The sequence below is a fragment of the Xenopus laevis genome, chromosome 9_10L (assembly GCF_017654675.1).
Source record: "Xenopus laevis strain J_2021 chromosome 9_10L, Xenopus_laevis_v10.1, whole genome shotgun sequence".
Lineage (NCBI taxonomy): Eukaryota > Metazoa > Chordata > Amphibia > Anura > Pipidae > Xenopus > Xenopus laevis.
The window spans coordinates 76,266,233-76,292,380 of record NC_054387.1 but is presented as its reverse complement, the minus strand read 5'-3'; the positions used below and the strand labels follow the sequence as shown (position 1 = coordinate 76,292,380).

The 26,148-nt window shown below is 41.8% G+C and overlaps 1 protein-coding gene across 1 annotated transcript; it reads left to right on the top strand.

Annotated features, from left to right (window-relative positions):
• Positions 1-15,182: 15,182 nt before the first annotated feature.
• Positions 15,183-17,133, top strand: dlx2.L (distal-less homeobox 2 L homeolog). The gene is made up of 3 exons (NM_001090563.2): positions 15,183-15,732; positions 16,246-16,430; positions 16,783-17,133. Exons 1-3 carry the CDS (start codon positions 15,408-15,410, stop codon positions 17,128-17,130), a joined length of 858 nt encoding a protein of 285 aa, NP_001084032.1. The 5' UTR covers positions 15,183-15,407; the 3' UTR covers positions 17,131-17,133.
• The last annotated feature ends 9,015 nt before the right edge of the window (positions 17,134-26,148 follow it).

Below are 26,148 nucleotides of genomic sequence, written 5' to 3'. Positions count from 1 at the left end.
TAGCGCTCTATCCTAGAAATAATGGCATCTTATGAAAAGAATTGGGATGAAAGTTGTAGGTAAAATAAATACATACAAATAAAACTGATCTTAGGGCAAGTGTCTTTGCTTACAGTTACTTGCATAGATAAAGGAAGGAGTGTGTGTGCCATCTAGTGTCCTTTATATAAAAGACATGCATTGCTAAAAGGCAAGTAAAGCCTATTATAATATAATGGATAATAGCAAAATAGCCCATTGGCTAATTGTAGAAAAGAGGATAAGAGAGGGGTTTGTTTATACAGAGACTTCTCATTAAGCCAAGTGTATGCACCAAATCAGAATGGTTATGAGCAGCTCTGTCCCCGGTAGAATCAGTGTAGCCTGCAAAGCCTCTTGGCACTGCCACATCCTGAGTGTAGGCACCCAGATTTCATCATAGGAGTAACTACAGTACAGAGGGTGAGGTTTGTTGCTGGGAGATGTAGTGATTTGTGCAAACAAGGAAACAGGAAGTAGGACAGAAACAGAAGGATGGGGTAAAGAGATGATACTAGTAAATATGTTATACTGGACTGGGGAGTGAATTCACACTGCCCAAACACATCCACTCAGTTAATAGTTTTCCCCTTCTAGAAGCCATCTCCATAACTGGAAATGTACTGGGACCAGAGCTTTTAGTTGACAGAACTGAATCCATTGATCTTGGCACCTGTCATATTGAACTGTTATAATCTTATGCGAGTGTGTGAGAGACTCATTTAGGAATTTATATACTCCATGCAAAACAAATCCTCTTTGGGTCATTCTTGCAAAACATGTGTTATGTTTTGGGTAGCCGAGGATGAGGAGAGTATAACAGTGCTTTATTAGCAGAGACTCATGCAGGCATTACACCACAGTAACTTTCACTTTCACTTTTAAGCTACCAGAAAGTATGCACAGTATAAGTATTATCACAGTGACATCTACAGGCCATTTGTATAAACACCACATATTCCCCCTATAGTAGGAAAGCATATAGGCAAATGTAATAAACAGCAACAATTAAACATTATGCATTTTAAAACAATAATATACATTCTTCACATAACAAAGTCCTTGGTCCATGCAGGTAGTTTTCTGATTCTCTCAGTACACCTTATAGGTTCACTTTCTTCAGGCCTATTGCAGTTGACATCAGGAAAATGTCCTTCATCAAATGGAGCTTCTCCAAAGTCATATCTAACAGAAGCAAGACGACTTGCATTCCATATGCGTCCATCAGACAGTTCATATGTGTATGGTCCTTGCCGGCGTCTCACTTCAAGAGGTATAGTAAATTTAGATTGTCCTTGTTTCAGTATTCCTGGTTTCTTAATTTTGACTAAAGGCTGAAAGTGTACTTCTCTGGCACCACATTTTCTGTGAGTATAAGCTTTGCATTTGACTTGTTGACGCTTCACAATGTCAGCAATAGATGATTTTGTAGGCACGGTATTTTGTGGAAGTTTGATGTCTGCAACATGTAACTTAATGCGCATCTGTCTGCCATGTAATAATTCAGCAGGACATGATTGGGTTTTTGCATGGCACGTTGCTCTGTAGTTATGTAGGAACTCTGTTGTTAATACTTTCCAAGATTTCCCAGTAAGATTTGCTGTCTGTAGTGTTTCTTTTAGACTTCTGTTGAATGGCTCGATTTCTCCATTTGCTTGTGGGTAATACACTGAAGATTTCCTATGCACAATATTCCTCTCTCTCAGAAAGGATTCAAACTCATATGAGACAAACTGTGGTCCGTTGTCTGATATTAACTCCTTTGGATTACCTTCTCTGCTGAAGACTGTAGACAGAAATGTTATTTCTGTAGCTGATGTTATATGAGAAACAAATGCAATTTCAGGCCATTTACTGTAATAGTCTATCAAGGTTATAGCAAATCTGCAGTCTATAGGAGCATCTGTAAAAGGACCCACAATAATAATAGCAAGTTTTTCCCATGCTGAATCAGGGAATGGTACTGGTTTTACATCTGGTCTCAACTTAACTTTGTGTACAAAGTTCTTTGCTTTTTGGTGAAATTTTAGACACTGGCTGTGAGTTTTTGAATTATTTGCCTTCTTTTTCATTTCCAGCTTTTAAATGAGGGTCACTGACACCATCTAAAAAACAAATGCTCTGTAAGGGTACTGTTATTGCTTCTTTTTATTACTTATTGCATGTTTGCAAGGGTAATTTAGACCCTAACAAACAGATCAAAAAGATGGGGCCATGACAAAATTAAAGGGGTTATTCACCTTTAAATCAACTTTTAGTATGATGTAGAGAGTGATATTCTGAGATAATTTTTATTTTTTGTAGTTTTTGAGTTATTTAGCTTTTTATTCAGCAGGAGTTTCAGAAATCTGATTGCTAGGATCCAAATAAACCTGGCAAACACATATTGATTTAAATAAGAGACTGGAATATGAATAGGAGAGGGCCCGAATAAAAAGATGAGTAAGAAAAAATAGCAATAACAATAAGCCTTACAGAGCATTTGTTTTTTATATGGGGTCAGTGACCCCCATTTGAAAGCTGGAAAGAGACAGAAGAAGAAGGCAAATAATTAAAAAACATAAATAATAAATACCAATTAAAACGTTTCTTAGAATGAGCAATTCTATAACATACTGAAAACTAACTTAAAGGTGAACCACCCCTTTAAGAAAGGCCCGGTGAAGTTGGTAGTTCAGGGATTGTGGGTAATAGAGTGCTAAGACTTCATTGGCTGGAGGGTGGAAAGGAGGACTCAAAATAGGGAGAGTAGAAAGGAAGGGCACCATTTTACATTAGCAGCTCCCACCCACCCTCCTGATATTAAAGAGATAAAAATAAATAAACAGAAAATTAACTTTTTTATTATCTATCATAACATTATCTTTGAATGGTATTTATAATTTTGCCATTAAAGTATCTGCCTGGTGCTTTTACATTACCTTTCTTACCCTTTTTTCCCTATGAGGGGGCTGTCATATCTGTGCAGCAGTAGTCTGTTAGCATTAGAAACTCTAACTGACAGGCTGAGATGGGATAATCAGGTTTTCAAAACAGTCAGTTTTAGGAACTTCAATTAACAATTACTTACAAAGCAGAACTATCAGCAAAAAAAATCAACATGACCTATAGGTAACTTTTCATATACATTAATATTTTGAAATACAATTTTTAGTGTCAGTATCACTTTAAATAATCCCATTGGGACGTACGTGTGAGAGTAACTGCAGGAGGAAGGAAGTCACGGGCAGAATCTTGGTAGATGGTGAGGGTTAATGTGAGCAGAAGGTTAGGTCAGAGGCTAGGGATTATGGCCATAAACCCGGTGGTAAATTGGGGGTGTTGTGCTTAGAGAAAAGGAGAGGTCTAGCCTCGGAGGCCTGATTGTGGGTGGGGACAGGTATAGCTCTCACAAAAGCAGCCTTCAGTGGCTCCTTGTTATAAAGTTATTAAGTTGTCAATATATTTAATGATTTTGACTGGTTATTTTTATTATTATTATTACTATTATTGTTAAAGGAAACATATAGAATAAATAAAAATGAAACTAATTTTGTAGGCAATAATGAATAATATATGGTGCTGGTTTCACTTTGGGTCAAAAGGTAATTTATATTTATCTTTAAAAATGTCCCCTTTATTGGAGCACCCCATAGATGTTCACTAGTTCCTGTCTCTGTTTCAAATGAGGGGTGTTGTGTCCTAATGGTCCCTGCCAAAAGCACAGTAGGAGGGGAATAGCCAATCACAGCCCTGCAGTCACACAAGCAAAGACAGGCAGGTCAACGATGCATGTACTAACGGTACAGCCCGGAATGCAAACGTTCTTAAAATTATTGTTATCAGTGTCCAATAAGCAGCATAGCTCCTTTGGAGGAAGCTTATTTAATCATATTTGTGCCAGAGGTATTCATGTTGTTGCTTCCATTATGAATTTGTATTAATAAATAGCACCCAAGTTTTCACTGCATGACCAATATATAAGGTAAGAACAGGATAAGTATAACCTTATATATTGGTCATGCAGTGAAAACTTGGGTGCTATTTATTTATTCAACTTCATAATGGAAGCAATGACATAAATAACTCTGGGACAAATATGATTAAATAAGCTTCCTCCATAGGAGCTATACTGGTTATTGGACATCGGCGACAGTAATAGAAAGTTTGAATTTTGGGCTGCACCCTTGGTACATGCATTGTTCAACTATAGAGGCTGCAGAGTCCAACACTGTGGCTCAGTAACGCTACCTATTTGAAAGCCAGTTGATTTGGTATAATTAAGCACTGTGATTGATTTAAATTCTGCCTTATTATCCTTTAGAACTTTTGAATTTAGTAGTACTGTGGTTAAAAACTGTGCTTAGGTTATATCTCATAATCACTACTAATCAGCAGCACATTGTTAACAGTGGGGAGGGGCCCCTCCTTGTATCCTCCTGTTCATGTTTTTTATGGGAAAGGGAAGTACTTTTTTTTAAAAAAGATGTTTAAATAAAATATATGTGGTTTTACCTTCAGGATTCTTTCATGTAATGTTTGATAGTGGCCTTACAATTACCAGGGGAACTGATTAATTGGTTTCATAAATGTTATATAATTTGGTTCATTACTGACTGGGAAACCAATGTTTCCTGGCAGTCAGGGTATGGTTTTCAGTTTCTGCAGTGTGTTTTATTGTTTAATGTAAAGCAGACAGTAATGATTTAAAGCAGTGATCCCCAACCAGTAGCTTGTGAGCAACATGTTGCTCTCCAACCCCTTGGATGTTGCTCCCAGTGACCTCAAAGCAGGTTGTGGTGCATAAAAACCAGGTGCACTGCCAAACAGAGTCTCAATTCAGGTTGACAGTCCACATAGGGGCTACTAAATGGCCAATCACAGAACTTATTTGGCACCCCAAGAACATTTTTCATGCTAGTGTTGCTCCCCAGCTCCTTTTACTTCTGAATGTGGCTGACGGGTTCAAAAGGTTGGGGATCCCTGGTTTAAAGGATAAGGTTGTGTTTAGGGGGGTACATATTGACATTGTCATAAACACTTGTAGAGAAGTCTTATTGTGCTGCAAAAATGATAGAAAGCTTTTACTCTATTTGCTATTGCTCAATCGGGAGGGAATGTCCCAATTAACAGTACATGGCCAAATACTAAATTAAACAAGTCCATAAATTGCTGTGGCAGCGGCACTGTGACACCCTGGCCACCACCAGCCCTCATCCGCCATGTTCCAGTGGCTTTCACTAATGAGACTGAAACAAGCCAGCAAGGTTGGCTCTATGGCTCTGAGTTATCAGCCTGTATGCTATTAAACCAGGGGTTCTGGGTGCAAAGTTTTCCTTCCCATTAGTCCTTAAAGGGATACTGTCGTGGAAAAACATGTTTTTTACAAAATGTATCAGTTAATAGTGCTACTACAGCAGAATCCTGCATTGAAATCCGTTTTTCAAAACAAGAAATGGATTTTTTTATATCTAATTTTAAAATTTGCTATGGGGCTAGACATTTTGACATTTCCCAGCTGCCCTCAGGTCATGTGACTTGTGCTCTGATTAACTTCAGTCACACTTTACTGCTGCACTGCAAGTTGGTGATGTCATTACCCCTCCCTCCTACAAGCTGCTGTAATGTAAATAGAGCCTTGTCTGCTGAGCCTGTCAATTGAACAATAGGCAGGTATCAAGATAAGCTCCCACTGACACCACTTCAGAAGGACTGAAATAAGATAGTCCTGTGATCACTGCCCCCACTTACGTTTAAAAAAATAAATATATATATATATACATACATACACACACAATTCATTTTGGACACTGGAAAAAATATTTTATATAGATAGTTTATTATATTTGTTTACACAAAAATGAATGGCAGAAACACAGGAGTACACTCCCAGGACTGATGACAGGGAATAGAAAAAAAGGATAAAATAAGGACATACTTGAAAACCAGGAAAATTTAAGAGGAAGTCTAGGAAGGGTTAAAATAGCTCATGAAAAGGAGGCAGTAAGTAGTTAATGAAAAAAGAAGTATTGCAGGCAGGAAAGGAGCAAGGTCTGTGTGAGGTGGATAGCAGAGGGAACTCACAGCTCCTTTACCTCATCTAGTAACCAGTAAAACAAACTAGGAAGGCAGCAAGGAGAGAAAGCTCCCCCCTCCAAAGGAAAGCAGAGAACAAACTTACAGAACAGCAGGAGCTCTGTGGGAGGAGGGGCTGCTGGTGCAGCTGTAGAGCAGGTAGGACATAGGAAAGTGAAAGTAATTGCTTCCCTGCAAACCATGTGACCTCTCTCCTCCAAACATCACACGCATGGGCAGAGAGGGGAGGGGGAGTGTACAGCTAGATTCTCATGTGGTAGTGCGACCTGGCTTTTCATTACAGAGTGGCTGCCTCCAAGCACACAGGTAATGCTGTGCCTGCTGTTAGAGCAGCACAGGATGAATGTGTAATGAGCAGAAATGGAAGCCCCCATGACAAAATACAAACTAAAATAACTTATGAATGGATTTGTGGATTAACATTTTATTTGCCAGACAGTGTTTATGGATGTGTGTTTTTTATAACAATGCAAAAAAAAAATTTTTTTAAAATGATGACAGATTCCCTTTAATGGAGTCATTTTTGTTTTTTAGGGAGTGTTATGTGTGTAGCATTGATTTTCCACCAGCGGCATAGTTCATGCAAGATGCTTACGGCATACTATTCCCACATTAATTCCTTTAATGTTGCATTTCATACAGGAGATATAATGTATAACACATCAGCCTCATTTAAAATAGTACAGAGCAGGTGTATTATGGGACCCATGTTCTCTGTAGTATTCTGCTGCCTAGGTCCTACATTGCACTCAGTAGTGGTACTTTGATATCTGCTCACTCTCCTGACTGCTACACAATGTATGTCTATCTGTGACTACACCACAATCCCCACTAGACTATTTGTTGGACCCAGGGCTGCATGTGTTACTAGACTACCTATTTCTTGCCTTTGAAGTGAGCTCCACTTCCTCTGCCCTGGTACTTGCTCAATCTACAGTAAGTAGCCATGGCAAGTTACATAAAGCAAAGAGGCTCTTCCGATGTACCATTCCCCATTCTATCAGCCTTTAGACTTCCCCCTTAGCAGGTCTGGACTGAGAATTAAAATAGCCCCTGTCATTTCAGGTACACAGAGGCCCAATCAGCCGACACCAGCCCACTAAATAGTGACTTTCTATGGCACCTTATAGCAGCCCCTCTGGCATTTGCCAGAACTCACAGATTGCCAGTCCGGGCCTGCCCCTTAGCTAGAAACCTTTTGGAGAGGAGCAGCCAATGCCCAACCTTTGGGCCCATTAACCTACTGTCCACATTAAGAAACTACACTAAATTATTTACAGTTTTTATTTTACCTCCTTACAAAGTCTTCTTTTTGCTCATTTACCAAGAAGGATCATGGTAAAGTGAAATAAATGGTGCTAAGCAGCATAGTGTTTCACTTTGCAATTGGTCTCCATTGGATTTCTGTTAGCACCCATAGGCACAGCTGTTTGTTTCTGTCAGAAAAGAACTTACCAGCTCCCCATTTATTATGTGCCATTAGTTGTGCCTGTAGGTATAACTGCAGTGAGAGCCCCGTATTTCCTCTTACACCAAGAGGTTCTGAATTCCGCAGTTTGCAATGGATTTACTATCCAAAGAGCAAAGAGCAGCTGCACTGCAGAACAACTCTTTCAAGCACTATGTGATTTATGCACTATTGGGGGTCATTAACACAGTTACAGCCCTTCTCCACTCTACTTGTGCCACCCGTCCTTTATAGGTATCCGATCCTCCAATTCTCCACTTGTTGTTTCCTTCAAAATTTCTTTCCCTTAGACTCTCTAATCCAAGAAGCCAACCATCAGGGTTTCAGCTTGTGTTCCACAGTGGATTGCAAACCACTAACATTGCAAATATCAAGGAGTAGCACGACATCTCTCTTAAGGGTGATCTTTGGGTTGTATCTATGTGTTATGTGGGTTGGATGGTTTATGGTTACCCTTGTGCCATTATTGTCATGGGAGGAGTGGTAAATACATACTCCTGCTCAATGCTGTGAATTGGTATATGCTATATGTTGTTAATACTGCCTGAAGAAGCCTGAATAGATGAAATGCATATTAGAAAATTATATTTTTTGTGCAGTAATCCTATTTTTTAAATACTGTTTGCTGTAGTAAATATTTTTTACTGCTGCTCCTTGATATTTGCAATGTTAGTGGTTTGTATTCCACTATAGAACACAAGCTGAAATCCTTACGGTTGACATCTTGGATTGGAAAGTCTAAAGCTGCCCATAGACGTGAAAATTGTAGCCTCATATTGTACGAATGATCGTACGGCTTAATCTTCCAACCTGCAACTAACTATTCAGATTAAATACAGTAGTAAAAGAACAAATCAGACAATGTTCTGGCCATTAATTCACAGACAGCAATCATATGAAAATGATGTCAGACAAAAAGTAGTGATACTCACCCATTGATATCGTCAGTGGATTAGAGGAGCAGATATCTAGGAGGACAGGTGGTACAAGTAGAGTGGAGAAGGACTGCTTATGGTGCTGAGAATAACTTATGCTGATTTAAGGTGATAATATCCCTAACATATGAAAGGGGACACCCTGACACTGCTGGCTCACTGGCACTATAAACAATAACCCACCTAAGTGTGACTATCCTACATTGTGGTTGCTTTTACTGGCCCACCAGAGTTAACTACAGATTAAGTGACTCCTTCCCCCCATCCTCTTTCTCCCTTTTACCTTCCATCCCCCCATACTATTCATTTTTGGGTACATTGTATCATTTAAATCTTGGTTTACTAAACAATTTTATGTCATTGTACCATTAATAACTGTTCGTCATGATGCCATGTAATACTGTGCCATTTATTGCTATACAGAAACACAGGATAGACTGCACCTCCATAAATAAGTTAAAAAATCCATCTTTATATTAATGGCTATTAATGTCATAGTCTCATTTATTGCTATAACTTATTACAATAAATTTACTGCTGTGAATACCTGTGCCACATACTGCTGTTTTTTAGTTGTTAAAGTCCTCAGAGGACCACTTTGGTCTGAAGTTAGATCAATTAATTTCTTTACCTTAGATCCACTTTAAACAGGGGTCCTAATATATTCCTGACTACGCTGTCCTTGCCTTGATATCACGCAACTTTCCATTTACTTGAAAACAGATCACTTACTAGTTTAATGATTCACTTGGGAGAATAAATTAAGGAGAATTTGATAATGATATCCCTTTCACAATGTAATGGTTTCCCCTTAGGAATTAAAATTCCATGGGATATATAATTTATATAAAATTGGAAAGTACCAAGACTTCTCTTTCGTTATAGAAATTATTTTCATATAGTGCTACCTACTGTGACACACATTGGACACACCACTATTTGTCCTGTTTTGCTATACATGGCCACTCAGCTACTATCTATTCTGCTGCACATCGCTCAGATACCCCTCCTATACTGCTATACATGGGTACTTAGCTACCCACCTATTCTGCTATACATGTGTAGAGACCCTGAAGTTGCTCAGGCAGTTTCCCCTAGAGTTGGACACCTCTGGTGGTCTTCCATAAGCCCTGGGTGATTATTTCCATTTCCAGGTTAAAAGTGTTCAGTGTTGACCACTAGGTGGCAGTGTTTAAGTAGATAAAAGAGCGCACACTTGCTCAGGCCTCTTTTCCTGGATCCCATCAAGACTGGAGGTGAATATAGGATTAGGTCTGAGCAGGTGCTAGGCCCTGTATAGAAAGTTCATGATAGTTATCTTCCCTATAGTCTTACTAGGAGTGAGAGACAGGCATTATTCTGCTAGTAGTAGTTAGTACCCTGTGGTGATCAGACTGCCAGTATAGGGATCCAAGTGGTTGAGTTTCAGGGACATAGTGAGTAAGATTCCTGGAGCAAGGGACCTTGGTGGGACCAGACTACACTGCGGTCTGGCACTAAGACAGACACTACCACCTCCAGAGAGGACAGCTCACGAGTGTGAATCCAGTTTTAAAGTTACATGCTGAGAAACAATACTTATGTGTGCTATTCATTCATGAGCAGAGTTCTGAAGTCACCAGAAGTAATATGCCTGGGAACAATACGTGCTGGTTCTTTAAAAGTATAGTTCTGACAGATTGGGAATTAGATATAGGATTACCAATTTCCCAACAAGGATGGAATTTAATTTGGAATACCATTTCAAAGATCTCCCCAAATACTGCTATAAAAGAATCATTATTTAATGGCTTTATTGGCAGACAAAGTGGACAAACATATAGAAATTTGGACACTCTGGAACATGCATAAGAAAACTATATGAGATTAGCAATAACAAATATGGCAATATCTGGTATGATAAGCGGCTGTAGTGGCAGGATATTTTCAAACTTGTAACACTTTGACTTTTCCAACTAACATCCCCTACCCCATATTACAAGATATTGCTAACATTGAACAATATATGTTTGCATTATTGTTGTTTAATATAAATAAAAGATATAATAAAAAAAAAGTATAGTGATTTTACCAGAATTAATATGCCTGGGATAAATAAAGTTGGTTTTGTAGAAATCTCAAGTTCTCTACTAATTTGCCTAAACTGTCAAGTGTTCCAGAGTAGTAGAACCCCAGGTAATACATTGCTGGGAGTTGCTGGGAGTTGTCCCCTAACTACTGGGCTGAGAATGTACAAAGTAAGCAGCACACACTGTTTCTGCACTTTTCTAGCACTGCACACCCAAGGGTGGACTATAAACATGTACTCTGCTACCTATTCTGTTCTGCTACATATCTAGGGTGCTCGGATATTCCTCCTACTCTTATATACATGCGATAATTGGGATAGTCAGTTACCCTACTAATACAGTATACCGTGTATCTGTGTATCACTCAGCCCATCTCATGTCTGTCTGCTGCTACTACTTAGCTATCCAGTTTCATGTGTGCCTTTATTCTACCAAGTATTTGCCATTTATAAGATCCAGTACTGACTCTGGTCCCTTTCAACCTCACATATTATTTGCACTCATTTACTGTCCCGCTTTGATTACTGCTCTAACAGCTCCAATTCTGTCTCAGCTCCTCGTCTGCCTACTATCTTGCATTCTTTTTCTAGCTTCTTTCCTGGTTGAGCTTCTGCTGTAGCTCAGCTCAGATGCCCATTGAATACAGAGCCTGAGCTGAGTACAGTGGTGCTAGGTGCTCCTCAACACTGCAGGTGCCCTAAGGCTGCCCTAAGCCCTAAGCTCTTTTCTTGCCCACATGGGAAGCTAAGCTGTGCATCTTCTTGGAACCTGCCATTGTTGGGTGGGGACAAACTTGCTTAAAACATTTCTCCAACAACACGAGACCATGTCTGATCTTCCCTTGTCTTACAACACATTCAAATTAATTTCATAGAAACATTTGTGTTTGTTTGTAATGGTTTACTTTATTTCACCAAGTCTAATTAAAAACATTACTAAAGCTTAAAAAACGCCCACGACTCAATTAGCCAATGATCCTTTTTGTCGCCTTTTATTTGTTTATTCAGTAGTTTGTTAAACAACGCCCATGTAGGTTAACCCAGGCTAGTCCCCACCGGGCAATGCTTGCTGTAATGTTCCACCCTGGCTGGCCTCTGCCATAAAGGGACAATCAAGCAATCTCATATCCCCATTGGGCACCAGGGATTCTTTCAAGGGGTAGTTCACCTTCATATTTTAGTATGATGCAGACATTGATACACTGAGACAATTTGCAATTGATCTTCAATTTTTATTTGTCTTTTTATTTGTCATTATTTCAGTTATTTTGCTTTCTGTTCAGTAGCTCAGCCTCTCCAGTTTGGTATTTTAGCAACTATCTGGTTGCTAGGGTCTTATTTATCCTAGCAACCAGGCAGTGGTTTGAATTAGAGACTGGAACGGACGAAGGAATGAATAGAAACATAAACAATAAAAAGCATATCAATAAAATTGTAGCCTCACAAAGCAATAGTTTTTTGATGCTGGGGTCAGTGACCCCTATGTAGAAACTCCCACTAAATTACAATTTTTCTGGACTATAATAGGACATTCTATAACATACTAGTTATAGTTAATTTAACAGTAAACCACCCTTTTAAGACTTTGGGTTTAATATTTAATTTTTTTTTCGCTAACTCCAGTTGTGATAAGAAATTCTGATGAGATATTCCCAGTTCTGCCCAAAACCAGCTGTAAATTCCATGTTTGAGAGATGCCCGTCTGACAGTGCCATAAGCTACATTGTCCTCAGTGCTTTTTGATGGAAAGCATTGTCACATTGGGATGATGTTCTCTCTGAGTGCACCGTGGCACTCATATACGTCCAGTAGCATCTGGTTTCTAGGGAAAATTGACCTGACAACAAGAATGCAGACTGATTATTAGACTAGAGTGATACTCATTATATATACAGTGCTGGTCCAGTCTGTCAGTGCCTGCTTGTTAATCCTACTCAATTTGGGATTTTTTCCCTAAGAGAAAGCATAAATACTCTGACTGGAGACTGACATTTCAATGAAACATTGTGGTTGCTGGGGCACTAGATACCAGGTCTGGGATAGCAATCCATGGGTTCGGGCAAATAGCAGAGGGCTAGTCACTATTTATTGGTCCTATGGGGGGTTATTGGGCCACTTTATACTTAAAATGCCAGGGCCTATTTTGAATCTATATCAGTAAGTTAAACAATAAACCAACGAATGGTTCCATATACAACATACTATAAAGATACAGAGCAACGCAGACACAGAGACAGTGTCGCAGTGGCGGAACTACCGGAGGAGCTGAGGTGCGAGCGGGCCAGGGCCCTCACCCCCTCAGGGCCCCCCGGCAGCTCGCGCACCACTGAAATGAGGGCCGAAAATCACGTACAGAGGGGGGCCCGGGCCCGCCCCGGGCCCGCCCCCCCTCTAGTTACGTTACTGCAGTGTCGGACTGGCCCACTGGGATACCAGGAAAACTCTTGCTGGGCCCAGGTGTAAGTGGGCCTCTTGCTTCTAACCATTTGGCCTATTTCATGGATATTCCCTATTTCTTTAAGGGGCTTAATAATGAAGAATAGAGTATAGTAAATAGATATAAAAGACTAGAAAAATAGTTGGAAAGGTTTTCTAGTGGGCCCAGTGTCAGACTGAGACACCAGGGGCCCACCCAAAAACCTTTAGACCAGGGGCCCACTCTAAAGGTGGCCATAGACTCCAAGATCCGCTCGTTTGGCGACATCGCCAAACGAGCGGATCTTTCCCCGATATGCCACTAAACTGCGTGGCTATATCGGGGGTAATTCGAACGTTCGGCCGTATGGCCGAACGATCGAATTACGATGCGCCAAGCGGCTCCGACGGGTCGGTCGGGTAAAAATCCAACCTTCCCGATCGATATCGTGGCCAGATATCGATCGGGAAGACCCGTCGGAAGCCCCCATACACGGGCAGATAAGCTGTCAAATTGGTCCAAACGACCGATATCGGCAGCTTCATCTGCCCGTGTATGGCCACCTTAAGTATTATTTTCTTCCTCTCCTCACTCAACCTCTATTCTCCTATTCTCTTTTCTATACATATTATAACCTATTATTCCACCAATTTAGTCTCTTTATTCTCATAGAAATAGGGAAAGGCCATGAAATAAGCCAAATGTTTAGAAGCAGGAAGAGCCCACTGACACCTGGGCCCACCGGGAGTTTTCCTGGTATCCCGGTGGGCCAGTCCGACACTGGGTGGGCCCCTGGCATCCCATTCCGACACTGCACAGAGACCTGCCAACAGGCTGCAATAGAAATAAAGTTACATCTTGCCTGGTGCCATGCGAATACTCCCTGCCCAGACCTGGAACACAATTTGAAACAATCAGCTCTTTTTCATCACAACAATCCTGTACCAGCAAGCAATGTTCGCATGAATTCCATCAGACTCTAAGCACGAAATTATTTTGTGGCTTTTTAATTATTATTTTGGACACCCAGAAGCAAGGAGAAGCTGGCGCCTCGGCGAGATTAGAGCGTCTCATTAATTAAGGCTGACTCAGGGGCCGCCACTAGGTGGCAGGAGAGGGCAGTGTTGATGTCAAACCGTACAGGCTAAAAAGTCCCCTATTCTGTATGAAAACAAATCTGTTCTGAATCGTTGGTGATTAACATTGGAGCGATGATGTCATTGTCCCTGAACTCAAACGGTTTGTTTGCCTTGATAATACGTCATTTTCTTAAAATGTGAAAATATTGTTGCACTCTGTAGCCCCTACTTTATTTCTAGTAGTAATGTACCACCTTTCCCCAAACTGCTGCAGAACTTTTTTTCTGGGCAGAAGAGTATCAGTAACGTCGGCAGACCCAGTGGCTGTTTCGGGGCCACTAAATGTAGAACGTAAATTTTGGAATCCAGACTGATGCCCAAATCCAGTTTAAGTCTCTGAATTCGTTGTTCCAAAGAGATAGGGATATAACAGAGCTGGGGGCACAGCAACCAGTTTCCCTAAAGTCCTAGTACCTAGTACCACTGAGACTGTAAGTAACCCTGTACATATAGGAGCAAGCAGTGAGGACTGAGCTCAGACCCAGGCAGCAGTGCAAGTCAGGGGGTGCTAATCATCTGCTTCTATACTGAGTGTCTCATGGAAAGCTACAGGTGATCTAGTGATCTCCAGCCTGGGACTGTCCAATCAGGGGTGTCTGTGCATTAATATTAAGATGAAAACCTGTCACATTGATACCCTAAATGTCTCTGCTGAGTGATGATGTGACCCTAATGCTGCATTCACTCCCTGGCCCATTACACCAGCACAGAGATGATGAATTACTGGGGAAGCTGCTCTCTAACAGGCAGGATTTGGATTTTCTCTTTCAGGATTTGGGGATTAAATGTGGAACTGGAGGGTACACACATATAGATACACACAGCGACACACACACAGGAGCAACAAGTGTACACTTGGGTACACACACACATATAAATACACTCGGGGACATACACAGGAGCAACAAGTGGGAGGAGAAAGCTCCAGTCCAGGGGTACAACGTAGACTGAGTTTATTCTCGGGCTGCGATTGGCTGATGACGTCCGTGTCTGTCACGTGACAAGAGTTAAATGCCTGGCGCTGAAGCTTGGAGCAGCAGACAATCTTGTGAGTTCGCAGCGTGCGGTCGTGAGCGATTACTCCCCCTGAGCTTGTGTAGCGACCCAACCCACCAGCTGCGGAGAACATGCGTCCAGCGTCCTCCCACCGCCCGGCCCGTCGCTCCTGATCGCTGCTCCCTTGTCTACTTGGTTTATTGAAAGCGATTGCATTATAGTTTTTGGTGTCTCTCCCGAGCCTGTTGCAGACCCTTCAACCTTTGCTGTGTACTCCACAGCCCCTAATACTATGACCGGAGTGTTTGACAGCTTGGCAGCAGATATGCATTCCAACCACATGCCCTCCAGCAGTTACCACAGTCTGCACAAGTCGCAGGAATCCCCGACATTGCCGGTGTCTACTGCCACGGACAGCAGCTACTACACCAACCAACAGCAGCAGCAGCACTGCGGGGCAGTCTCTCCTTATGGGCAGCTCGGATCCTATCAGTTCCATGGCGCTGCCATCAATGGGATTTCTTATTCGACCAAGTCGTACGATCTGTCATACACTGGCTCGTACAGCTCGTATGGGCCCTATGGGACAAGTCCTTCCCCTCCTCACAACGACCAGGGTGAGTACCGGCACCAAACCGCTTATTACCGACCCGCAATTTGCTTGAGATTATCATTTCCCTTCTTCTATGCATTAGAGTGCGAGCTCTAGGGTACAAAAAACTAGATGTCCAAACATTAGATTGCAAACAATGTAGAAGAAAATTCTGTTCAATGGCATTCGATTGCAAAAATGTGTTACCAGAGAAGGTTGTAAGTTCTGGGGTGCAAGGGGATTCTAGTTAACTCATGATTGCTAGCTCTGTGGTGGAAGGGGGTTGATTAGTATTTTATTGCAAGCTTTGGGGAACAAGGAGGCTTTGTTTATTAGATTGCAAGCGCTGTGTTTTTCCTAAATACAAAAGATAAATAATGTACGCCTCCTTTCAGCCCATATTATCCACTAACAATTATTAAGGACTTGTGTCTGAACCAAATACCAGTGCGGTGCCCTGTTTGTCCCTGTCTGTCCATTAACCCCTTGTTTGCCAATGCTTGCAGCATTAACCTCTTTCGTTCCATTGGTTTTACAGAGAAGGAAGACTGCGAGCCCGAGGTCAGGATGGTCAATGGGAAGCCGAAGAAAGTGCGCAAGCCCCGCACCATCTATTCCAGTTTCCAGCTGGCGGCCCTCCAGCGGCGATTTCAGAAAACCCAATACCTGGCACTGCCCGAGAGAGCGGAACTGGCAGCCTCGCTAGGCGTGACCCAGACACAGGTGGGCACAACATTAAGGGCAAGGGGCAGGGGGTATTTTGTGGGAAAATAGTTCCTTGTGGTTTAGTACAAAGTAAAATATGGGACATGTAAAGTTAAGGGCTGTGAGTATAGAGTATAGAATAGAGGGTACACAGGTCTCTGGTCAGTATTGAGTCTAGTTTACGAACACCTCAAAGATCTATATTGTGTAATTGTATTTATATAGAATATGTTAGAGAAAATTCTTGGAAGTCTTAGATGTTTATTAACCACCCCGGACGTTTCGGTGCCATTGTGTTGGGCAGCCAGTACATCTATAGGATCTCTTTACAAAGTTACAATCTATTCACCTTGTGATATTCCATTGCCAGGTGAAGATCTGGTTCCAGAACCGCCGCTCTAAATTCAAGAAGATGTGGAAGAGCGGGGAGATCCCGTCGGATCAGCTCCCTGTAGGCAGCGAATCTTCCCCCTGTAGCTCCCCTTCTGCATCTACAGCCACCTGGGACTTCGGGCCGCACCAGCGGTTGCAGGGAGCAACTAATGGGTCTGCCCTTCAGAGCTCCAATTCTGCCTCCAGTCCCAGCCCTTTTCTGAGCAACTATTCCTGGTATCAAACTTCCAATTCTGCCCCCCACCTCCAGTCTAACCCGTTACTTCAACAGCATCATCTCCACCATCATCCCCCCGCTCCAATATCCGCAGGGACCATCTTCTAGAAATCTGCCCCCTTCCTATACCCAGATGGGGTAACAGGAACTGCTAAATGGGAGAATTTACCCCCAACAATAGGACAGGTGGTCATTCCGTGTCACTGATCACAGAGGGCGTTGGGGAACCTCAGTATCAGGAATCCCACTGGTGATCTGATGAATCCCTTGATCCGGCGAGGCCCATAAACAAAACGTTGTTACTCCTGTATTTTATTCCCATACTGTCTGTGAGATACACGATTTTTCCTCGCAGAAAATTAAGGACATTTTTCGTTTGAGATCAATCTAGTTGGACAGTGAAGCGATAGACCAGCGCTGGATATTTAATTACTGATGTTAAATAATGTAATTTTACGGCAAGATCGCAAAAAAAAAAAAACAAAAAAAACGAATATACAAAAATGTGTTGTTAAAAATGGAAAGAGCGTTTAAAATTGTCTGGGGATTAAATCCAGTCCTTAATAATATAATATACACATTCGTTCTCACAGAATTTGGGTAAATAAGGGAAAATAATTATATTGTAGAAGTAACACAAGGTCAAATCACTAACAATCAGTTGAGCGACTTATAAACTATAACATAAACGGAATTGCATGGAGGCTGTATTCAAGTTACTAAACAAGGAGAAATTCGGCATCTTCAATTAATCAATGGAGTCTGCAAATTACAGTTATTCAGTAAAGAACGAAATCATTTAAAATTTAGTGAATAAAAAAAATTCACTAGGCAGTTCATATAAATACATTATAATTACAAATTATTATTTCGGATGGGGGTGGTAAACCGGTGTTATTTTTTGCCTAAAATTACAACCGTGCTCCTGATTTAATAACATTCTAAAACCACAGTTGTATTTGTTTTATTCGCTGGAGCAACTCAAATTGCATCAGTCTAGTTAAGGTTAGCAAACCTTTGAGGGGAAAAAGAATCTATTCTGATTCCAACCCATAATTAGATTTGTACCGTTTTCTCAGATCTAGTAAATATTTGTTTACCTTAGGAATCATCAAATCACCAGTGCAGTTTTTAATTTTTGTTGCTGTTTTTAAGGAATAGGTGCCTTTTCGGATGACCTCATTTTCGATGTTGACAGAAGATTTTTATATGTAGATATAAGAAAACACGTGTTTAAATTATCTTTTTTAATAAAAAAAAATGCAGAATCCTTCTGCTCGGTATGTTTGTAAATGATGTCGTTTATGTACAGTTTTTGGGTCTTTGTATTGCTGAAAAAAACTATGACATTAAAAAACAAAAAAAAACAAATCCATAAAATCAAATTGTCATTGACATTCCTACAATATTCTGTGAAATTTCTGATTTCTTTCGTTTTCCACCAGAATTACTGAACCTACTGATTTGCTTTTTGTGACTTTTTTTTCCCATGAATCAATTTCTTTTCATACACGAATGTTTGATTATTTATTTAGGGTCTATGCCCCATGATGATGTCATAGTTGTTTCTTTGGGGTTTTTTTTTTTTTTGTACATTTTTGTTATGAAAAAATCTATTTATAATAAAATATTGTTTCAGATATTAGCCATCCGTCTGCTTATATTCTATAGGAAATATCTGTGATTATAAATTCCCCAGAAAGCTAATTGCGGGGCAGGATATGGTAATTCGAATCGTTCCGACAACGTGCAATCAGTAATGACTGGAGCTGCTGCAGAAACTCTTGCAATGAAAACATCGATTTCCTAATTTGTTTAGGTATTTGTAAGGTGGCTTTTCTACACAATTTTTAAGGGGCCTGGTGATTTATGGGGCCTGGCTGTATCTATAACATATAATGCACGTGGATATATGTATTTGTTGTAACAAACCCATCCACAGCTTCTTGCATAATAAAAGAAAAGCAACGTTCTAATATACGCAAAGAGCGCATGGAATTACTAGTGCAAGCAGTATGTGGCTGGGCTGCTGTTTCTGACTGCTGAAACCATGTAGTAGAAACCAGCTGGATGAAGACTGACTTCTGCTACATTGTTTCAAGAGTCAGAACCCGATGGCAAGCAATGGACAGGGAGCTATTGCTTTCACTTGCAGAGTGACGTGCCAATATAATATAAATATAATGAGTAATTATTGGAAAGTTGAGTAGAATCATATGTAGTGCAAATAAGTGCATCGACTGATGAGCAAAAACGAGGGAATGAGAATGTAGAGAACGCAGCAGCAGCAGGGTACATTTACTTGCAGCTAAAGCCTGTACATAACATTGGTCCCATTAGCGTGAGACCAGCGCTTACACAGACTCGCCTCTTGTTTTGCACAAATCTCGCTCCTCATGGAGTTTGTTACAGCGTTGATCTCTCCCAGCCACTAATTGTGCCCTCGGAAGTGGGCGGGGCAGCTCGTGAATCAACCAGGACAGATATTTGAGGAGCAGACGGAGCCACGCCCATTCTGAGAGATAGGCGCCAGGGATGCTTGCGAGCCAAGGATTGTCTGCCTGTAACGCCACAGACACGCCCCCTCAGCCGGAGAGTTTGGCTCCCAGCGATCCTGTTCTTCTGGCCGGGCTGCTCTGTCAAGCGCTGGCTGAGCCCATTGGTGCCGGCGGTCACGTGGGGAACGTGCCTGACTGCTTGTTTTTCATCCCAGTGAGAAGCATGTGGATTTTGCTGCGGATAAATTAGGCAGAATTTAAATATATATAGGACACAAGCAGCTCCCCTCTTTCCTCCTTGACAACCAGAGCTGGGCACATAGTATCTTTGTTATTTATACTTTTTGCCTTCACTTTTTCTCTCATTATCGGGCATTTGAAAAGTTACCTGGGAGAGGGACTCCCGCTAATGTCGCTACATACAGCTCCCATTATAGAGAACAGGCAGAACTTACACATCCTGCTGCAACACCACAGGCCAGTCTAAAAGGACAAGTACAACTACATGACTTTAGAGCAGAGATCCCAACCAATGGCCCCTGTGAAACCCCTGTGCTGCTCCCAGTGGCCTCAATGCAGGTGCTGATTTTTGAATTCTTGGCTCGGAGGCAAGTTTTGATTGCATAAAAAACATGTGTACTGCCAAACAGAGTCTCCTGTAGGCCGCCAATTCACATAGGGACTACCAAATAGCCAACCATAGCCCTTGATCAGCACCCCCAGGAACTTTTGTGCCCCTACACTTTTTTAATTTGAATGTGACTCACAGGTATAAAAGGTTGAGGATGGGGACCCTTGGTTTAGACGATACCTGCTATCCCACAGCCACAGGTCCGGACTGAGAATTAAAATAGGCCCTGGCATTTCAGGTACACAGAGGCCCAATCAGTCTACACAGAGGCCCACCCAGCCCCCACCAGCCCACTAAATACTGACTTTCTATGGCACCTTATAGCAGCCCCTCTGGCATTTGCCAGAAGCCACAGATTGCCAGTCCGGGCCTGCACAGCCACAATCCCTTCCCAGAGATTATTATCCCCATAGGTATAGGCAAGAGTCACCTACCCAGTTTATATGTATCCTTGTTTTTAATTTGCCACATACCCGCGTATCAATATATTCAGGCATCAGAAAACTACTATAAGAGAACGTGGTACTGCTGCTGGGGAAACCCAGGCTCCCCCACTTACAGCTCTCTTGCCAGATCACATCCATTCATCTCTATGAGAAACATTTATAAACAGATCATTATATTACAGTTAAACATCTATACACACGGCACCTTGGAATACGCCACAGCTGAATTTGCTGCAGGTGCTGCCATACAATATTTATGCTTGTAGCATATTACTTGGGTGCTGAAAGACCTTTGGACAACACATTCAGCATAAATATTTATTATTATAATCAGGAGCCTTTGATTTTTCTCTGTCATACACGGGTTGTTTATGTAACGCAAGACAGTTCCTTGGAATGTACATTAGGAAGCACCAATCACAGGCATCGTTACCCTGTGGGATGACAGACAGACTCTTTAAATGTTGGTAGGAGTCACTATAAACTGACTCACCTCTGTGTTAATGAGGCTGTATGGAGAAGGGCCTACAAAAGGGGCCCCTGGCAATGCAAAAAGAGAGGGGGCCTCATCTAGAAATAACATATAACCAACTTTTAGCCCTTCACAAAGCCTTCCAGCAATCTTCTGGTCAGCAGTGCAGCTGAAAAACAGGTTGATATTATAGGTATGGGATCCCTTATCTGAAAATATATTCTCCAGAAAGCTTTGAAATCCATAGATTTGATTTTAAGCAAATAATATAAAATTTTATAAGTTGTTTCCTGCTTCCTCTTTTCTAATAAAACAGTACCTTGTACTTGACCTAAAGTTCCACCCAAGTACCCAGCCTTTCATAGTCTGGAATCAGTTACCCATAGAGTAATAGGCTGCACCCTCAGTTCTAGGTCATACTTTTTCAAGACTTAGGCCTATGACACAGGGGGCTTTTTCTCCACTGGCTATAATGCAAGTAGCAAATGCACCAGTGCAGCCAGTTATTTAGCTAAATGGAATATGTGTGTCACAGAGTGCAGTGACAGGTGGATGTGGCCCCTCAAACATCAACATAGTCTTTCATTTTATGCCTGAATATTTTGCCCAGGGACTTACTGATGTGACATCCTGAGAGTGTGCACATATGACCAGTAATTCTAATCAGATTAAATCTAGTCAAATTTTAGGTAGCTGGAATAGGTGTAATGTGAGCCTAATCTTCATCACATCATTGGCACCTTTTATATATATATAGGGAATAATACACCCCTGCTCTAAGCTATATATGGCTATTAGAACTCACTGGGGCTCATTTATCAACACTGGGCAAATACCTATAGCAACCAATCAGTGATTAGCTTTTTAAAGCCAGCTGCAAGTAGAATAATGAATGCAGCAATCTGATTGGCTGCCATGGGTTACTGCCCATGGGCAAATTTGCCCAGTGTTGATAAATGTCCCCCAGTGCTCTTGCATTTGGGAGGGGGTGATTGCTAGTCTGATCTAGGGCACTGTATACATCTCAAGCCTTAGCTATGGGGGACAATTTCTTGACAGTAGATCTAGGGTTGCAGAGGTTGCACATGGGCGCTACAAGATCACTGGGATATCAAAAAGCTTTTTAATTTCCCATAGTATCCCATTAGTATCCGCCAATCACTGGCCGATCTGTTAGTGATCCTAAAGGGTTAACTGAGCAGGGATCGCAGGGCAGAAGCAGGGGGTGGGGGTGCTGGGGATCCGCGGCAGACTACATGATTAGAGTTCTAACCGGAGAGCCCCAGGCAGGGGATGTAAGGAGATGAAGGCGCAGAACAGGCCTCGGCAGGAGCCAAGTGGCGACAATTTGGGATGAGCTGCGCTGGGTGGGCCCGGGAGGGGCCGGGAGATGAGATAGAAAAGTGTAGGTGCGTCTGTGGAAGATCTGCCTGGCGCCGTGTCTGACTCCTTTCCAAGCAGGTTCGAATCTCCACGCGGCAGGCATGGGAACGAGCCAGGCTTGGAGTTGGCAAATGTTCTGATCAGGAGTGTCGGCCTCCCGGCAGTCTGTGCGCTACTGCTCTTCTAACAGCGCCGGGGGCAAAGCTCTAGATAAAAAGCACGTCAGTGTGGGGGACAGTGTGCATTTATCTGTACGTGTCCAGAGCCGGGAGAGGAACGTCACATGTGTCCGCTATAAACTGCTCCTACTGTACTGTACTGTACTGTGGTGCTGCTGGGGCTGCGCTACTGCTTCTGCCTGCGCAAGATCCGCGTCTACTAGAAAGGCGCAGTCACAATGGTTTCTCTCCCTGCTGGCAACAGGCAATGTCCTTCTGCACTTGGGGCTGGCTCATCTTGGGAAATAGGGCACCCCAACTGCTGCACAACCGCACTGAATGTACTATGCACAGTGAGTGAGTGCAACTTGGAACTGAAGGCCTATCATAGGCTTGTGCAGCAGACATATATGAAAGTGACACAGGGGTTACCAGGGTTCCAGTCACTGTGAAGGCCCAAAAAACCAACTCGTTTGAAACATGGGGCTCCAAATGATACGTTCATAATGTTTTTTTCTAAGAAAGGGCGATATGTCCTGGAAACCCTAAGCAGAAAGGTTAAACAAACTTTTTGTAATGTGAATTGTTTAATCAAGCTGATTGATCCACTAATAAACAAACCATTCTTACTGATGGCTTTAGTGAAGGGATGCCCATAGGCAACAATGACTGGCCCCAAATCAACTTTCCTAAACAAGTGTTGAAAATGCTGAAAAGTCAGTGACCCAAACCTGTTTCCAGTAGACAGATACTGTTTTTATAATTACTATGACTACATTTATAAATACAACCACTGACATTTTTCTGAATGTGAGTTGAAAAGCTGTTTAGAATTTATTTTCACTATGCAATATACTGTGGTTGGTTGACCCTCACTGGAAAACGTATGGACACCCCTGCAGGGACAGACAGACATGCTCCCAAGATTCTCTACTGTTGTTATTGATGAAGGCTCGGTGAGTGTGCACAGGCTATTCCAATACTCACATTATGGATACCCCCCCCCCACACACACAGGGAAATGCCCACGGTACCCTAATATATTCATAATAAAAGGGGGTTGTAGCTGTGTATCAACTCCATCTCCATGCACCGAAGTCGGGGAGGAACGACAGCCTTTTGACTCTAATGAACACATATGAGCGCAAATACCAGCAAACTATCGGCGATAGCACAGCGCGTATAGGATTTATCCAAAAAAGGATCACTGAAAATACAACTGGGGGGGGGGGTGGACTGACCCCATACACACTCACAACACTTCCCTCACTACTTGGCATCTTCCTATCTTCACCATGTTTGTCACTGCTAGTTACAGGGGGAGATTCAGCCCGGGAATTACATTTGATAAACTACGAGAGGGAGACAAAAATATTTGAGAGTAATATGTGTATAAAATTATTGTAGACTCCCCTAAACTTTTGAAATACGACATTTTTAATTAAAACACCGTATAGTTAAACATATCATCAGTCAGCACCGCACTGAGCTCCCTGTAGCTCCTGTACAGCTGTCACAGGGTTTGTTTCCTTTGTAGCTCCCGCATGTACGGGCACCGAGATGGACAGTCGGGCAGATGGATTCATGATATATATGATAGAGATGATAGATAGATAGATAGATAGATAGATAGATAGATAGATAGATAGATAGATAGATAGATAGATAGATAGATAGATAGATAGATAGATTGATAGATTGATAGATAGATAGATAGATAGAGCTAGTCAGACATACAGTATATAGAACTATATAATCAGAAGACAAAGATAAGAGACTTTATTGAGTTCCTGTGTACATAGATGTATGTGTGTGTGTGAGTACACAATCAGCTATATAGTGAATAAAGTACCCCCTCTTGTAAAATATAAGGATATTATCAGTTACCGAGGAGTTTCATGACCTGTTTTTATACAGGTCATGGAACTCCGAGGTAACTTCTAATATCCTCATATTTTGCAACTGGGGGTACTTTATTTATTATAATACACAAATTTCAGTGAGTCATGTGACAGAAATGACATCAGAACTCACCGTTTATAACTGATGACATCAGAACTCACCGTTTATAAGGATATAATTTACAGGATATTCATGGCTTTTGTGTATTATAGTTGAATTATAATCCTAGAGGCCTTGCTATAAATGAGGACAGTAACAGCCTGTGTTTTTGCCTGTTGCCTTTTACCCTTTGCCTTACCAATCCCAAACCAGGGCCCATTTCCAGCACTCACAAACTCTCATGACACAAACTGTCCGACCCTCTGTGTGGCCTTGTGGTTTTCTGGTCTAATTAATTTTTCCTTCTGCTGCTGTGTATTTATGTGTGTGTGTGTGTGTGTGTGTGTGTGTGTGTGTGTGTGTGTGTGTGTGTGTGTGTGTGTATGTATGTATGTGTGTATGTGTGTATGTGTGTATGTGTGTATGTGTGTATGTGTGTATGTGTGTGGGGGGGGGGGGTGTAGGGATTGCAGACTGCCTGTCCCACAAGGATGTAGCCTAGAAATACACACATACACAGCGCTATCCTGTGTCACTGCCCTGCCAGCGGTATGAGGCTATATGATTCATATTATTTATTGTGGCAGGGAAAATAAATAAGCCAGGGTGTTGTTGAGGGTTAAAGTATCAGGGAGTGTTGAGAAGAGCATCTCCTGTTCCCTGAGCCCTGCAGTCAGATGGCATTGGCCACTTCCGGAATTCTCTAGCCAACTTGAACATTCCCAGACCCCCTTTCTTTTTTTCCCCCCACTAATTTTTGCTCTGATCTGTAATTTCATCCACATTTGCACCAGTCTGAGCTGCATTCTCGCTCTGGATCTGAAAGGCTGCAATTACTCTATAATTCTTTGCAATTTCCCATGTCCTAATATGGACTGTAATTTTTGCGCAAGACAATTTCCTGCTATTTCAAGCATCAACATTGTCAGAGTTGTATGTACATAATAAATGGGAATATCAGCGCATAGTTTTAGCATAACATCTTGACTCCTCGATAATTATATCCGTTTGGAGCCTACGCAGAATTAGCCTGAATTGCATGGTAACTGCTCCTGCTTTGAAATTTTTAAAAATTACTCATAATTTTCCCAAAGATTACTAAGATCTCAAGTGCACGATGTCATCAGCGTAATGAAGAGTAAACATTTATGCTAATAATCTGCATTTTTTTTCATCAGCTATAAAGACAGAGGGGATATAGCAGGGAATTGCAGTCACATCGAGCGAGCAGGGCTGCAGCTAGAGCCACTGGGATCTGCTATGGAGAGACTCCCCTTAGCTGCTCTGCTCTATATGCTCTGGCTGTTAGAGGGGGGCACAGGAGATCTAACCAGGTAAGGGGGGCACTGGATTCAGTCTGTGGGTTTGAGGTAAGCAGTCTTTTGGGGGGAGTAGGAGGATGTGAATACTGGAGGATATGGGGGGCTCATCACTAGCTGTATCCTGCATCACAACAATATCTATCTTCCTCTCAATCTTTAGTAATTCTTAGACATGCCCCCCCCGGCCTCCCGGCTGTTAGTAAAGTTACAATTCC